At 43.2% G+C, this 15,124-nt stretch overlaps 1 protein-coding gene across 1 annotated transcript in view; it reads right to left on the reverse strand.

The window, feature by feature from the left end:
• The window catches only part of C9H14orf39 (chromosome 9 C14orf39 homolog), a 323,838-nt gene that overhangs the window by 129,445 nt on the left and 179,269 nt on the right, over positions 1-15,124 (reverse strand). The window contains exon 12 of the mRNA XM_030213710.1: positions 11,601-11,665. Within this exon, the coding sequence (XP_030069570.1) occupies positions 11,601-11,665 (65 nt within the window). The remainder of the gene's footprint in view (positions 1-11,600; positions 11,666-15,124) is intronic.

Genomic DNA, 15,124 nt, shown 5'->3' on the forward strand with positions numbered 1-15,124 from the left:
GACCACCTAAACTTTCGGAAACTCCTAAAGACTAACCTGTTGGGAAAGGCATACCCTAACGATCCAACCTAAATGCCTTAACCCCGCAACAACAATATATAAGCTCGTACTGGACATAACCTAACTCTTCCTCCTTATGACCCCCAATGTGTCTACCACACTTGATCATTCGTTACCATAACCTCACTATGTATTTGTTCATACAAGTATTGTCGATCGCCTCTACTGTACTATGTAAGCCACATTGAGTTTGCAAATAGGTGGGAAAATGTGGGATACAAATGCAACAAATAAATAAATATATTGTGCATGCATCTTTGATGTCTGGTGACTCCGTATTTATATTAATATCTACTTTGTAGATAGATTTATATCTATCCCCCCTGTTTACTATGCCGCGCGGCAGTGTTGACACAGCCCACTCAAAGTGAACGAGCTGTGTTGGCATTAGCACAAGGCAGTAGCTAGCGCGGCTTAGTAAACAGGGAAGTATATTTTTATATTTATTCTTCTTAATATTGATGGAAGTTTATTTATTTATTTGTATCCCACATTTTCTCACCTATTTGCAGGCTCAATGTGGCTTACAGAATCCTTATTTATAATGCGTATGTTACTTCTTTATTTCTTGTGCAACATTTCCTCTTTTATATTAACGTAATTTACTTATTTGCAAATAAATTATTTATCTACAATTAATTTTAAACTTTTTAATACACATTTTTTAACTAATGTATAATTTATATAATTTTATAGTTTTGATGGCATGTTTTAAATTTGATTTTGTACGTGTTGTGTTGTCTTTATAGAAGTTAACTGACTCCTGAGGCAGGCGGACACTGTGCCGAAATGCAGGACTGCGTCGAGTCAATATTTTATATACTGCTGTTCAAAGTTGATTGACTGATTGTGAATAAATAACCCTGTGTGTTTGTTGTTCTATAAATCTAATCCACATCTCTATATATGAAAAAATGGTGACTTCACTATGCCTATTTTTGTTCACAAAAGGCCATAAATAAATAAGTAATAAACATGGTACACAGAGTGAACTGATTTTTCACTCTTTCAAAAAATACAAAGACCAGAGGACACTTAATGAAATTACATGGAAATACATTTAAAACAAATAGGAGGAAATATTTTTACATTCTAAGCTCTGGAACTCATTGCCGGAGGCTGTGGTAGCAGCAGTTAGCGTATCTGGGTTTTAAAAGGATTTGGACAAGTTCCTGGAGGAAAAGTCCATAGTCTGCTGTTGAGATGGACATGGGGGAAGCCACTTCTTGCCCTGAGATTGGTAGCATGGACTGTTGCTAATTATTGGGTTTCTGACCTTTGATTAGCCACTGTAGAAAGCAGGATACTGGGCTAGTTGGAACATTGATCTGACCCAGTAGGGCTATTCTTATGTAAGGTTTCTCTCCCCAATGTACAAGAAAGGCACCTGACGCTAGCCTGCCATCCTGCTTATAATCGAATGAGAAAAACGCCCAAGTTCCGACCTAAATCGGGAGATGGACGTTTATCTCACAAAAACGAATAAAGCGGTATAATCGAAAGCCGATTTTTGGACGTTTTCAACTGCACTCCGTCACGGATGCGGACAAAGTTGATGGGGGCGTGTCAGAGGTGTGGCGAAGGCGGAACTGGGGCGTGGTTATCTGCCGAACAAAGATGGGCGCATTTCACCGATAATGGGAAAAAAGTATGCGTTTTTAGCTAGAATTTAGGACACTTTTCCTGGACCCTGTTTTTTCACGAATAAAGCCCCAAAAGTGCCCTAAATGACCAGATGACCACTGCAGGGAATCGGGGATGACCTCCCCTGACTCCCCCAGTGGTCACTAACCCCCTCCCACCACAAAAAAATGATGTTTCACAACTTTTTATTTTCACCCTCAAATGTCATACCCAGCTCCCTGGCAGCAGTATGCAGGTCACTGGAGGAGTTGTTAGGGGGTGCAGTGGACTTCAGGCAGGTGGACCCAGGCCCATCCCCCCTACCTGTTACAATTGTGCTGCTTAATGCTTATTAGTCGTCCAACCCCCCCAAACCCACTGTACCCACATGTAGGTGCCCCCCTTCACCCCTTAGGGCTATAGTAATGGTGTAGACTTGTGGGCAGTGGGTTTTGAGGGGGATTTGGGGGGGCTCAACACACAAGGGAAGGGTGCTATGCACCTGGGAGCTCTTTTACCTGTTTTTTTGGTTTTGTAAAAGTGCCCCCTAGGGTGCCCGGTTGATGTCCTGGCATGTGAGGGGGACCAGTGCACTACGAATCCTGGCCCCTCCCACGAATAAATGTCTTGGATTTATTCGTTTTTGAGCTGGGCGCTTTCATTTTCCATTATCGCTGAAAAACAAAAACGCCCAGCTCACACATTGTTGAATAAAACATGGGCATCTATTTTTTCCCAAAATACGGTTCGGTCCACCCCTTCACGGACCCGTTCTCGGAGATAAACGCCCATGGAGATAGGCGTTTTTGTTCAATTATGCCCCTCCATGTGACCTAAGCCTGGAACAGTACTGAGGGACCTTTTTGATGAGATGAATGGCAAAGATATCCACCAAAGGTGCTTTTAACTCCTAACCCTTACTCACTTGTTCAGTACCCTTATTTTATCATCCTCACCTTAGTAATTCCCTTCACTCTTATTTCTCCTGTTTGTCTGTCCTAATTAGATTGTAAGTTCTGTCGAGCAGGGACTGTCTCTTCATGTTCAAGTGTACAGTGCTGCGTACGTCTAGTAGCGCTACAGAAATGATAAGTAGTAGTAGTAGTAGTAGTACTAAAGGTCTGTCCCACTCTTGGAAGATCTTGCAGGCTGTGCCCATGTTGAGAGACCATTTGTGTGATTGCAAAACCCTGCTCAGTTTGTCTGCTAGGCTCCTTGCCTGCCAGGTATGTGACTCAAAGGACCATTCCCTGAAGGAGGGCCCAGTGCCACGTCTCCAATGTGTCTTGACATAAGGGGTAGGATTCCATACCCCCCCTGCTTGTTCACACAGAGCATTGCAACCTGGTTATCTGTTTGAATGAGAATAATTTGGTTTTGTAGCCAATATCAAATGGCCCTGAGCTCAAGGAAGTTAATATAGTAAGTCTTTCCTGAGCAGACCAAGTTCCTTGAGATGAAGCCCAGTCTAAATGAGTTCCCCATCCCAAGTTCGATGCATCCATTGTTAAGACATTCTAAGATGGAGGAATTTGGAATAGGAGTCTCACTTCAAATTTGTCCTAATTGTCCATCAGAGAAGAGCATGAGTCAACCTTGGAAGAATCTAGATGGCATTCGCTAGGTTCCCAGCCACCCCAGACCACTGGTAAGCTGAGTCCACTGGGCTTCTCTCAAATGCAGACGTGCCATGGGTGTGACATGCACTGTTGAGACCATGTGGCCCATTAATTTCAATATTTGCCAAGCTGTAACCTGCTTGCTGCTTCGGACTAGTGAGGTGAGAAATATCAGGGTCTTTGAACTCAGCTAAGGAAGAAAAGTTTGAGCCTGCAATGTATCTAGCAGGGCTCCTATGTACTCCAATCACTGAACCGGGAGTAGGTGGGACTTCGGGTAGTTTATCACTGACCCTAGCAGCTCCAACACCTAAATAGAAGCATTGACTCTATCGTTTTATTCCTATGATGTTCTCTTGACCAACCAATCATCTAGATAAGGAAACATGTAGATTTCCAACTGCGTAAATACACTGCTATTACTGTTAGACATTTGGTTAATACCCTGGGAGCTGACTTGAAGCCAAATGGCGGCACGCAATACTGATAATGGTGTTTCCCTATTTGAAATGAGATACTTCCTGTGATTGGGAAGTATTGAAATGTGGGTATAGGCATCCTTTAAGTCCAGAGAGCAGAGCCAATCCAGTTCCTGAATCATGGGGAGAACGGTGCCCAGAGAAATCATCCTGAACATTTCTTTGACCAGGATTTTGTTCAGGGCCCTTAGAACTAGGATGGGACAAAATCCTCCTATTTTCTTGGGTGTATCTCCAGGCCCCCCCCCCAGCCCCTGAACACTAAAAAGACCCTGTTGGTCCAGTAGGACTGCTAGCCCCCCACCCTCTGACAGAACAGCCCCCTGCCCCAGCCCGATCAGACCCAACAACTCCCCCGGACAGAAGATGACCCGATGACCCCCCTACCCCCAACAGAAGAGACCTTATCTGGTGGTCTAGCACCCCCCTTACTCTGACCCGAACCCCACCCCCCCAACAGAAGAAAGGCCTAATCCTCCCGCAGAAGTACCCTTATGATCAGAGCTAATAGCGTGCCTAAATTTGCATTTTATTAGGTCTGATCTTGGGGTGATAATGCCCCGCGCTGTTCTGGTGCTAATTTTAGAGCGCTGTTTGAAACAGCACAGGGCTTCTAATCATCTGCACCTTAGAGCCTCAGGCTGAATATTAGCAGCCAATACTCCAGGGAAGGAAAAATAATTAAAGTGCAAGGCTGGAGTTATTTTTTCCATGAATAACGCAACTTGTGGGGTTTACCACAAGCTGCACTATTAATTCTACATAAGGTATTTTGCATGCTTTACATCTCACTATGTAGCTTGCACTGCAATAAAATAAAGTATTTTAAGGACAAACAACGCTATTCCTTTTAATGACCGCAAATGACCTGAGGTGGCTAAGTAACTAACCTTATAAGTCACATGAAACACAAACATAAAAGTTTAATCTAACCTGATCATGAATATAACCTGATAAATTTACCTTATCACTTTTTTTTTTTATTTGTAAGAAGTCTTTATTATGCAATTCAAGAATACAGATTTGCTTCGGTACAAAAAGACTGATGCACCAGTGCATAAATATTACATAAACATAGGTAGAGCCAGTACACCCCTCGTCTACAACTGTAACATTCAAAACCAAACCTCAGTAGACTTCAAAGATTTCTTAAATGTTTCAGAATACAATAATTATCCCACCCATGTCCCACCCCACCCTTTCCTACTTACCCACCCTCCCTCCCAGTAGGCTTAGTGATATGACCTTACAGGCTGCAATCATTATAACATCACGCTACAGATTTCGCATAGTGGTCAGAAAAGTGTTTCCATATCGATTGCCATTTATTCATCGTGGCGTTTTCTTACAGCCATCAACCTCTCCATCTCACACACGTAACTCAATTTGCTGTGCCATTTTGTGATTGGCGGGACCCCTATCTGTTTCCAATGGGAAGCTATGGTTACTCTGGCAGCCCCCAGAGCCTGTTGCACCAAGATTTGTTGAGGCTTCACCGAGAAGAGGAAGAACTCAGGAGTCCACGGAATTGAACACCCCACCCACTGCTGTAACCGAGTATGAACTGACTTCCAAAATGCCTGAACTTTTACACACCTCCACCACACGTGACCCATAGTCCCTCTTTGTCCGCACCCCCTCCAGCACAACCCGGAGGAATCCGGAAATATGCGATGAAGACGATCCGGAGTAAGGTACCATCTATATAGTACTTTCACTGCATTTTCTTTAAATGGGCCATGGGTGTATACACTGGCCGCATGTCGCTCTATTCTCTCTCACTCGGTCTCCCCCAGGGCCATTCCAGTCTCTTTCTCCCAACTCTTCCTATGTAGAGTGTAGCTAGGTACCTGTGCAGCAATACTGCGATATAGTCGACTGATCAAACCCCGGGAAGAGGCAAATCTCTCGCTTATGTCCTCCAAACATAACCGTTCCCGTTTTATGACCTGACGTACTGCCTCAGTTTTAAGGAAGTGGGCTAATTGACAGTAGGCAAATTCATCCCCATCCTGTATGGAGTACCTGATCTTCAAGGTCTCGAACGGGATCAGAGAATCCTCCTCGAACATCTGACCCCATGTGCTCAGGCCCTCCATATGCCACCACTGGAAAACCCCCACTTCGTTCCCTGGCAGAAACATAGGATTAAATGCTATAGGGGCCATACGTGTTAATATACATCGCCCATGTGGGAACATACTATCCCAATAGTGAAGAGTGACACATATGGACGGACACATTCCCTCCCTCAGCACTCTAAAGGGCCTAGGAAGCCACATAAGCGATCCCAAGGGCCTCGTCCCCAAAGAGTGTTGTTCAATATGCACCCATTGTCTATCAGGGTAATTCTGATGCCATTCAACTGCAGATTTCCCTTGAACGGCCCTGTAGTACCATAGTAGATTCGGGACACCTAGTCCTACCTTTCTCCTATCCTGATAGAGCAACTGATGCGCTAAACGCGGACGTTTACCCGCCCAGATGAATCGCATGATAGAATCTTGCATGGATGCAAGGAGTCGCCTGGGCAGCATTACAGGCAGCGCTTGGAATAAGTATAATAAACAGGGCAACACGTTCATCTTTACAATGGCTATCCTTCCGAACCACGAAACCTCCTGATCCCCCCAATGCTCTAAGTCTAACTTGATGTTGCGAGTCAGTCCCTTATAGTTGGCCTCAGTTAATTCAGAGAGATTGGAAGTGATATTTACCCCCAGGTATTTAATGTGTTTTGTAGCCCATCTAAATGGATATTGCACCTTCAGAGTCTCTACTATGTCCTCTGGAAGTGAAATATTCAAAGCCTCCGATTTTGTCATATTAACTTTGAAACCAGAGACTGCTGAATATTCCTCTATAAGACGCAGAAGGGTAGAGAAAGTGGGCATAGGACGAATAACATATAACAAAATATCATCTGCGAAAAGAGCCACCTTATGCATTCTATCCGCTACACGAGCCCCAGACACTCCCGGATCTAGCCTTAGTTTTGAGGCAAACGGCTCCATAACCATTGCGAATAGGAGGGGTGACAACGGGCATCCCTGCCTAGTTCCCCTATGGAGTCCAACAGATCTGAGTTACTCCCATTGATCCGGACACACGCTCGAGGAGAGTCATATAATTCCTGGATCCATCTCCTGAATTGAGCTCCAAAACCCATGGCCTCCAGAACCTTATACATGAAGGGCCAATGGACCCTGTCAAAAGCTTTTTCTGCGTCTAAGCTAAGCAGACACAGAGGCCGTTTAGTGTTTTTTGCTAGATATAAAAGGTCCAAGGTACGCCTGATGTTATCTGTGGCCTTGCGGTGCGATACAAACCCAACCTGGTCAGGATGTATGAGTGTCGGCATCAATGGTGCCAATTTGTCAGCACTTTAGCATCAGCGTTCAAGAGAGATAGGTCTATAAGAACCACATTCAACCGGATCTTTGTCTGGCTTAGGCAACACCGCAATCCAAGCCTCCATCATTGAGGAGGGCAGCTTCCCCCCGTTTCCCTCCTGATTAAACAGGTCCGCGAGGAGTGGAGCCAATTCTATTGCAAATTTCTTATAGAATTCGTTCGGAAGCCCGTCCAGTCAAGGCGACTTACAAGAGGGCAGACTGCATATTGCCTCCTGTACCTCAAGTGGAGTGACGGGCCTATCTAATGTATAATTATGGTACAGCCAGAGACCCCCCCACTGGAATGGTGGCGGGCCCAGTCATAGAGCTCAGGCCATTACAGACCTTGGCTGAGTCAGAAATCTGATGGCTGACATAACTGGGAGCTTACTGGAAAAGTATGGCCTAGTTTGTAGCCCGGATTGAGGCCTAAATAAGCCAAATTAGGAAAAGTTAGGTCAATAGATATGGAAACAAAATGGAGGATTTCAGCACAAAATGGAAGCTGTATCTGTTACAAAGTGGAATTTTCTGTAATGTAAGTTAGAAAAACAAGTTGAGAAATGAGACTTTCCTGTGAGCAGGATTGTGGTCAGCCATGGTGTGAGAAAGGAAAGGTGTAGCTGGATGCAGGGTCTTGCTTAAGATTTGTGGTCAAGCGAGCTAAAGACAAAACCATGTTAGCAAGATAGAAGCTACTCATTAGCATGAGCCAATCAGTGACAACCATGACATTAGCATAGATCCAATCAGGTATATCTACTGTCATATTATCCATATCCTGAGGGCACCTATAAAAATCAGGGTATTTCCTGGTTTAAGTTAGAGAGAAAAGGGTTGCCACTCTCTCTCTCTCCAAGGGAAACCAATGTGTCCAGCAGAATTGACAAATTACCTAATTGCTTTCCCTTGTAAAACCTTTAATTGGTAAGAGAAATTATAAAAGATTAGGAACTAATTAACACCTGTTTGCAGCTGGATTATTATATTCCTATAATTAATTGATTGTACGTGCCTGTTGTCAATCACTGATTTGACTTATACCTTGGCAAATAAACTCCTCATTCCAAATGATGATTTGTGGGCTTCACTTAATGATCAAAGGCTGTAAGTATAAATGCTTTTGCTGTATCAGGCTATCTTTCTCTGCATTGTATAACTTGTAATCTAAATCCAGTTTGTCATAAGGCTGGTATCTTTTCCTTAGACCTAACGTCTCCCTTAGTGGCAATTCCTTTTAGAACTTCACAACTCCTTGATTACCCCAGTACTAGTGCTATTTAGAGATGGAGTCAGATTTAAGGTCACTCCAGCCTTCTTGGGGGGGCTCGGGACCCCTCAATTCACAACACTAACAATTCTCGGTGCTGGAGTGTCAGGCATGAAATCTCACTATCAGCCAGGTAGGTATCGATAGATTCCGAGGGGGTTGTGATCTCTTGTGTATACAGTGCTTGATAAAATTCCCTAAAGCGTTTATGAATAAGGTCCGATTTATATAATACCAAGCCTGTGCCGTCACGTATCTGCTTTACCATACGGTCAACTTTTTACCTCTTTAATTTAATAGCCAGGAGCCGGCCAGCCTTATTAGCAAACTCATATACTCCAGCCCTTAACCTCTCTCGGCCCATGTTGAGCTGCTCTGAGTAAATAGAATCCAGCTTCATCCGTTCTCCGCGCAATTGGGTCAATATGTGAGGAGATTTGTAGGCTTTATGTTGACCGGTCCATACATCTCGCTATTTGGAGTTTACGTGCCCGAGAACGTGCACTTGCTATTTTTAAGAAATAACCCCTTGAGACCGCCTTCATTGCATCCCACACAGTAGCTAAGGGTGGGCCTGAATTGATGTTAAACTCCAAATACTCATTCAACAATTTTCTATAGCCGTCCTCCACCTCCTGTTCTAGCAATAAGCTGGTGTTCAAGTGTCCATCTCCTATCCTTTATTTCCAATTTTATATTCGGCAAAGTGACCCATACAGGTGCATGGTCAGAGATCGTTACATTGCCTATTCCAGCTGTTGGACCGTGCTCTACCAGCGAGACATCCACAAATATGTGGTCGATACGCAAATAAGAATTGTGCACTGGGGAATGATATGTATAATCTCTGTCCGCCATATGTGTCAATCTCCATAGATCTAGTGTACCTAAGGAATGGGCCAATGACTCCAACGCTAGTGCCTCTCTTCTCCCCTCCTTATTAGTAGGTCCCGTTCTATCCATACCTGGGTTAAGGACTGCATTAAAATCACCCCCCAATATTAGAGGACCCTGTACAAATAAAGCTAGCAAGTTCTTCACCCTAGTAAAGAACTCTGCCTGCCCACTATTGGGGGCATATACAGATGCTATCGTTAAATCAACCTGATCTATTTGGACATGTAGAAATATAAACCGCCCTCCCGGGTCCTTCTTTATTCGTAGCACCTTTACCGCCACTGCTGAGTGGAACATTACAGCCACCCCTCTTTTTTTGGAGGCCTCAGAAGAGGCACAATAGACCCCAGGGTACCCCGAGCAGGAGAGAAATTTTTCATGCTTGCTTCAGAGGTGCATCTCTTGTAAGAGAACCACGTGTGGCTTCAACTGTTGTAGCTCTCTATAGAGCTTCTGCCACTTTTGGGGCATATTCAAACCTTTAACATTATAGGATAATAGCTTTAACTCAGCACACATTATTCAAGATGTAAATAGTGTGCAGCTTTGATATTCAGCAGCAACTTTACATTCCAATATGCACTACAATATGAGCGTGAAAACATTTCAGTTACCCAGTATACATTACAGTCTGTACGTAAGATCATTTCAGTCACCCAGTCCCCCCCTTCTATAACCCTACCCCAAGATCCCTTCCATATCTGCATCCCACCCTCCTCCCGCTGTTCTCCCCTCTTACCTACCCTCCCATCTAGGTCCCAACCCTTAGAAGCCCTCCTAATTCCCCTACTCCCACCAGACAGTGCCTCAGGCACCGAAAGGGTTTGTCAGAGAAAGGAACCCACCGATCAAATAGACCACCCCTCCCATCTCCCACACAGAACACAAATCCCCTCTCTATGGATTAATAGCTCATGATGCTATTCATCTGTGGCACCTCCACCCCTTGTTAGAACATTTACCACTTGAAAACTTTCCAACTGCCAAACAGTTTGATAAGTCCCATTACGCTGACGTCAAAAATTATAACAAAGTCAACCAATGTACAAACCAACTCAGTTCCTTTATTTCTGAGTCTTCTGACCCACACGCTTCCACTTCTGCAAGCGAGCTTTCGTGAAAGGCGCTATCTCTGTTGGCAACGCAGGTGTTGGTGTCAGGCCTGCTTCGTGTAGAATCTGCCATGCTTCGGAGACCCAGCGAAACCGGAGCTGTTTGCCTTTTAACTCAAAACATACAGCAAAAGGGAAGCTCCAGCGATATGCAATTTTTTCCTTGTTCAAGATCTCCAGGACAGGTTTCATTGCCCTCCTCTGAGCCAGCGTGTACAGTGAAAGGTCTTGAAACACCGTGACCTGCGCTTCTTTATACTCTAGCGTGGTCAGCTGACGAGCCCGTTGCCAGACCCGCTCCTTGAATGTAAAGGATGTGAAGCGCACAATTATATCTCTAGGCCTGTTTGCCATTGGTTTACCCAATGCCCGGTGTGCGCGATCGATCTCCAGCTCTCCAGGGGTATAGCTCTCTCCCATGATATGCTTGCAAAGAGTTCGCACAACAGTTGGAATATCTTCGCCGCCGCCATTTTCAGGTACTCCCCGGAATCTCAAATTATGTCTGCGCCCTCTGTTTTCTAAATCGTCCATCTTATATTGTAAATCCTCCGCCTGTTCAGTCAGTTGATTGATGCGCGCGTCCATGGCCGCATTGGCCTCCGCCTGCTCGTCGGCCCTCTCCTCTAGTACCACCACGTGGCCTCCCAGCTCTCACAGATTGAGGCTGATGGAGTCCACATGTTCCAGAATTTCCACCCTGGACGCCTTAATTTCTTCGCGTATCGCTTCAAGGCATTTCACAAGGTCTTTGGGGTAGCTTTTCTTTTTAAGGGCCGAGCATGGCTGATCCACATGGGAAGACGCGGTGTCGGAGTCGGATGAACGCCGCTGCTCCGGGGACGCATGGCGCGACAGGCCTTTCGCCATCCGCCTAGTCGAGTGGCGTTCTCCCTCCCGCGTCTGCGAAGTCGATATTTTACTCATTATGTGGAGCAGGCTGATCCAACCTTGTCCACCCGATTTGGCACTGGATTTGTAGTGGGGCACCACAGAAAATAGCTCAATTTAGCAGGGAAGTGCAGGAGCAAAAGTTTTAGGCAGCCATCTAGTCTCGTGACGTCACTTCCGCCTCCTTACCTTATCACTTTTATGATCAATAATTATTTTAGTTAGTAGAAAAACATGGCAAGTTGGTACTATACCTGTCTCTGTAGCTGAGAATTGAAAACCCTTCTTGCCTTTTGTTTGTCCCTGAGGAAGATGTAGCCTAGGAAAATGCATTGTTTATGTTAGTTGTTTGAATGTGTATTTTTTTTTCAAAACATCACTAAGTAAAACAAGAAATGTATATTCATACCTTTTTCCCAGCTTCAACAAGAATTTCAGTTACTTGATTCCCAATTTTATAACTGGTTTCATCTACAACACTCCTAAAACATTCCAATATTAACAGAACTGAACTATCTAATGAATGGTTACTAGAATTGTTTATTAAAAAATGTAACTTCAAACACACATACTGTGTCATTATTTTATAAATTTTTCAAACTAATTCAAATAATTTTAGTTTAAAAATTCGAAAAGCATGGGAGATGGACAAAGGTTTAACCCTAAGTGATAAGCAGTGGAGTATTTTTTGGCTTCAGGTTCTACATCCTTCCTTATCCTCTTCAGTAACACAATTGTTATACTTTTTACAACACCGTTCACATTGGACCCCTATTAAATAGTTTAAAAGTGATGCATCTATCAATGGCTTATGCTGGTCTTGCAAGAAAAAAAAGGGCACAGTCATACTTTTACTATTTAAATGTAATATTGTGAATTCTTCCTAGTCAGATGAGTAGACTAAAATTCATGACATTTTAAAATTTAAAGTCATTCCCTCTGATATTCAAAAACACTTTACTGGTAGCTGGTTAAATGGTACTTATCCAGCTATCCAGCAATATTCAACGGTAGATGGCTGGCTGTCTCCTGCTGAAAATTGCTGGTTAGCACCTAGCAGAAAGCCAGTTATATCGAATGATATAACTGGCTATCTGCCAACTTTTGGCGCATCGCCAGCTAAGTATGGCAGTCACATTTGGCTGTGTCAATAACAGGCCTATCTTTGATTGGTTCCAACTTAACCAGCCAGCACTGAATATTGGCTTGGCCAGTCAAGTTGGAACAGCCAAAAATAAACTGGATATTCAATGTCAGTCAGCGAAAACGGCCCAGCATTGAATATCTAGGCTCAGTGTTGACCATGGGAGGCAGCCCAGTTACATCCTGCAATTTGAATATCGGCCCCATTGTCACTTACGCATATTGGGCGAAATTCTATACATGGCGCCTAAATGAAATCAACGTGGAAAACATTTCCGACTAAGTGTATTCTATAAGCGGTGCCTAGATTTAGGCGCAGTATATAGAATGTGCTTAGTTGATATCCCAGTGCCTAAAACTACGTGCCTCCATTTACACCAAGGAAAACATGACTTAAATCCCAGAAACAGATTTAGGTGCAGAGGGCCATAATTCTATAACTATGTGAATAAATTTCAGAACACTCACAAAATGTCCATTTCCCCGCTCATAACCATACCCCCTTTTTGCCTGTGCATGTTAGAAGTTAGGCACACTGCGTTACAGAATACGCTTAGTGAATTGTGTGCGTAATTATTGCCAATTAGTGCTGATTACTTAAGTGCTATTATCGCTAATTAGCTTGTTAAGCCAATTCAGTTATGTGCATTGTTATAGAATACACCTGGATTTTGGTGCGGATTTCTAGGTTCGCTATGTAGAATACAGGGGATTATCTTAAAGGCTATTGCTTTAGAATATTCTCTCTTAGAAGATGATGTGTTATTATTCAATTTATTTATTTCTATTGTTTTAAAATTAATAATTCAACATAGGAAAAATAATGTTAATTTATCCATCTATATATGGTGTAAACATTTATTATTATACGGGAAATATGAAAGCATTATCGACAAATTATCTCTCAGCTGTAAACATATATATACATGGCAAAAATTTGATGATTTTCTCAATAACACTCCTAACAGGGCTCGATCCAAGATGGCGACGGTTTGACTTAGCGCTAACGGACGCGTTCTAAGTTGGCTCAGCAGACTCGGAAAATGTTATCTTACCCGTTGTTGCGATGGGTAAGCGACGAGGAAATGTCAGGGATATTCCCTCGGACCCTGGCAGCAAACCTCCGCTCTCCCAGCCGACGCTTGAGCACTTCGGAATTGCGTCCGGATCCGGGTTGACTTCCACTCCTGCAGCTGGTGTCAGCATTTCAGCGCTGACCGACAGTGGCGACGGGGCTTCCCTCAGCCCTGTTTTTCGTGCAGCACCTCCTCAACCAGGAAGTGAGAGCTTCCAGTCAAGTCCTGCAGCATCCGCCCGAAGAGGTGAAGGGAGCGAGCAGGGAGGGAACTTGACGGAGGCAGAAAGATCATCTCCTGAACAACTGGATGTTTCAGAGCAAAAAACAGCTCCTATGGCAGATTCTGCAATCGTGAGTACCCTGCAACAAGTTGTCCAAGCGTCTCCCCTGGTATTTAAAGAAGGAATGTTTGAAAAACCTGCCGTAGTGACCTTAGAGTCACTTTGGGACCTAAACTCCACAACCCTCCAAACTTTGCAGTCAGCTATTTCAAAGAATACAGACACTATCAAAGTTTTGGCTGAAGCTGCACTACAACAATCACAAGTTAATGAGGTTCATGAGACTGAAGTAAAAAACCTCACTCAAAGAATAGAAAAAACGGAACTTGTGAAACAAACATTAATTAAAGAGAGGAATTTTACTTCCAGATGCATGGAATATTTGGAAAATCAATCCAAGAGACTTAACCTACGTATTATAAATTTTCTGAAATCACCTATTTTTTCTCCTGTACAAATGGTTAAAAAATACCTAGTGGATATTCTGGGAATGCCCGAGAATTCATTGCCACCTATCACACAGGCATATTATATTCAAATTACTGGGCAAGTCCCAGAAAATTTAAACCCGCAAAATGCAATGAATTTAACGGCCTTCCTGGAATCTTCTTTGGAAGTGGCCACGCAAAGAATTACTTTGCTGGTGACCTTCGCATTAGAGTTAGATAGAGATGCAGTTCTCAGGCTTTCCCTAAAACACTTTCTTTATTTCTGGGTTCAAAAGTAAGGGTTTTCCCAGATTTATCTAGGGAAACCCAAAAGCGACGTAAGCTATTTCTTGCTTTGCGTCCTAGGGCAATAGCCCTGGGCGCAAACTTTCTTCTGAAATTTCCTTGTGTGTGTAGGATTCTACATCACACTAAACAATATCAATTTTTTGAACCCAATCAGTTGGATGTTTTTCTAAAAAGTAAAGAGAGTGTTGTTGTGAGACTTTAGACCCGAATGTAACACTGTATAGCAATTTGGAGTGAGTCCACAAGGTATGGCGCAGTCTTTGATTTAAATAGTTTCTTTTGAAAAGCTTGGTTTTCCAGCTTGATATATTTTCTTTTTTTTAATTCTTGGATCATTTCTTACTCACTTGTGGACGATGGTAGTTGTATATTAATTTCTTTTCTTTTTTTTTTTTATTATGATATATTACAAATCGTGTATTATTATTCTTAATTGAATATTATAAGTATACTAAAATGTTCATAAATAAATAAATTTAAAAAAAATAACACTGCTAACAGAATGTTAATATTTAGCACTGCTTATGTGTTTAATTGCA

This window comes from Microcaecilia unicolor, chromosome 9, assembly GCF_901765095.1.
Source record: "Microcaecilia unicolor chromosome 9, aMicUni1.1, whole genome shotgun sequence".
NCBI lineage: Eukaryota > Metazoa > Chordata > Amphibia > Gymnophiona > Siphonopidae > Microcaecilia > Microcaecilia unicolor.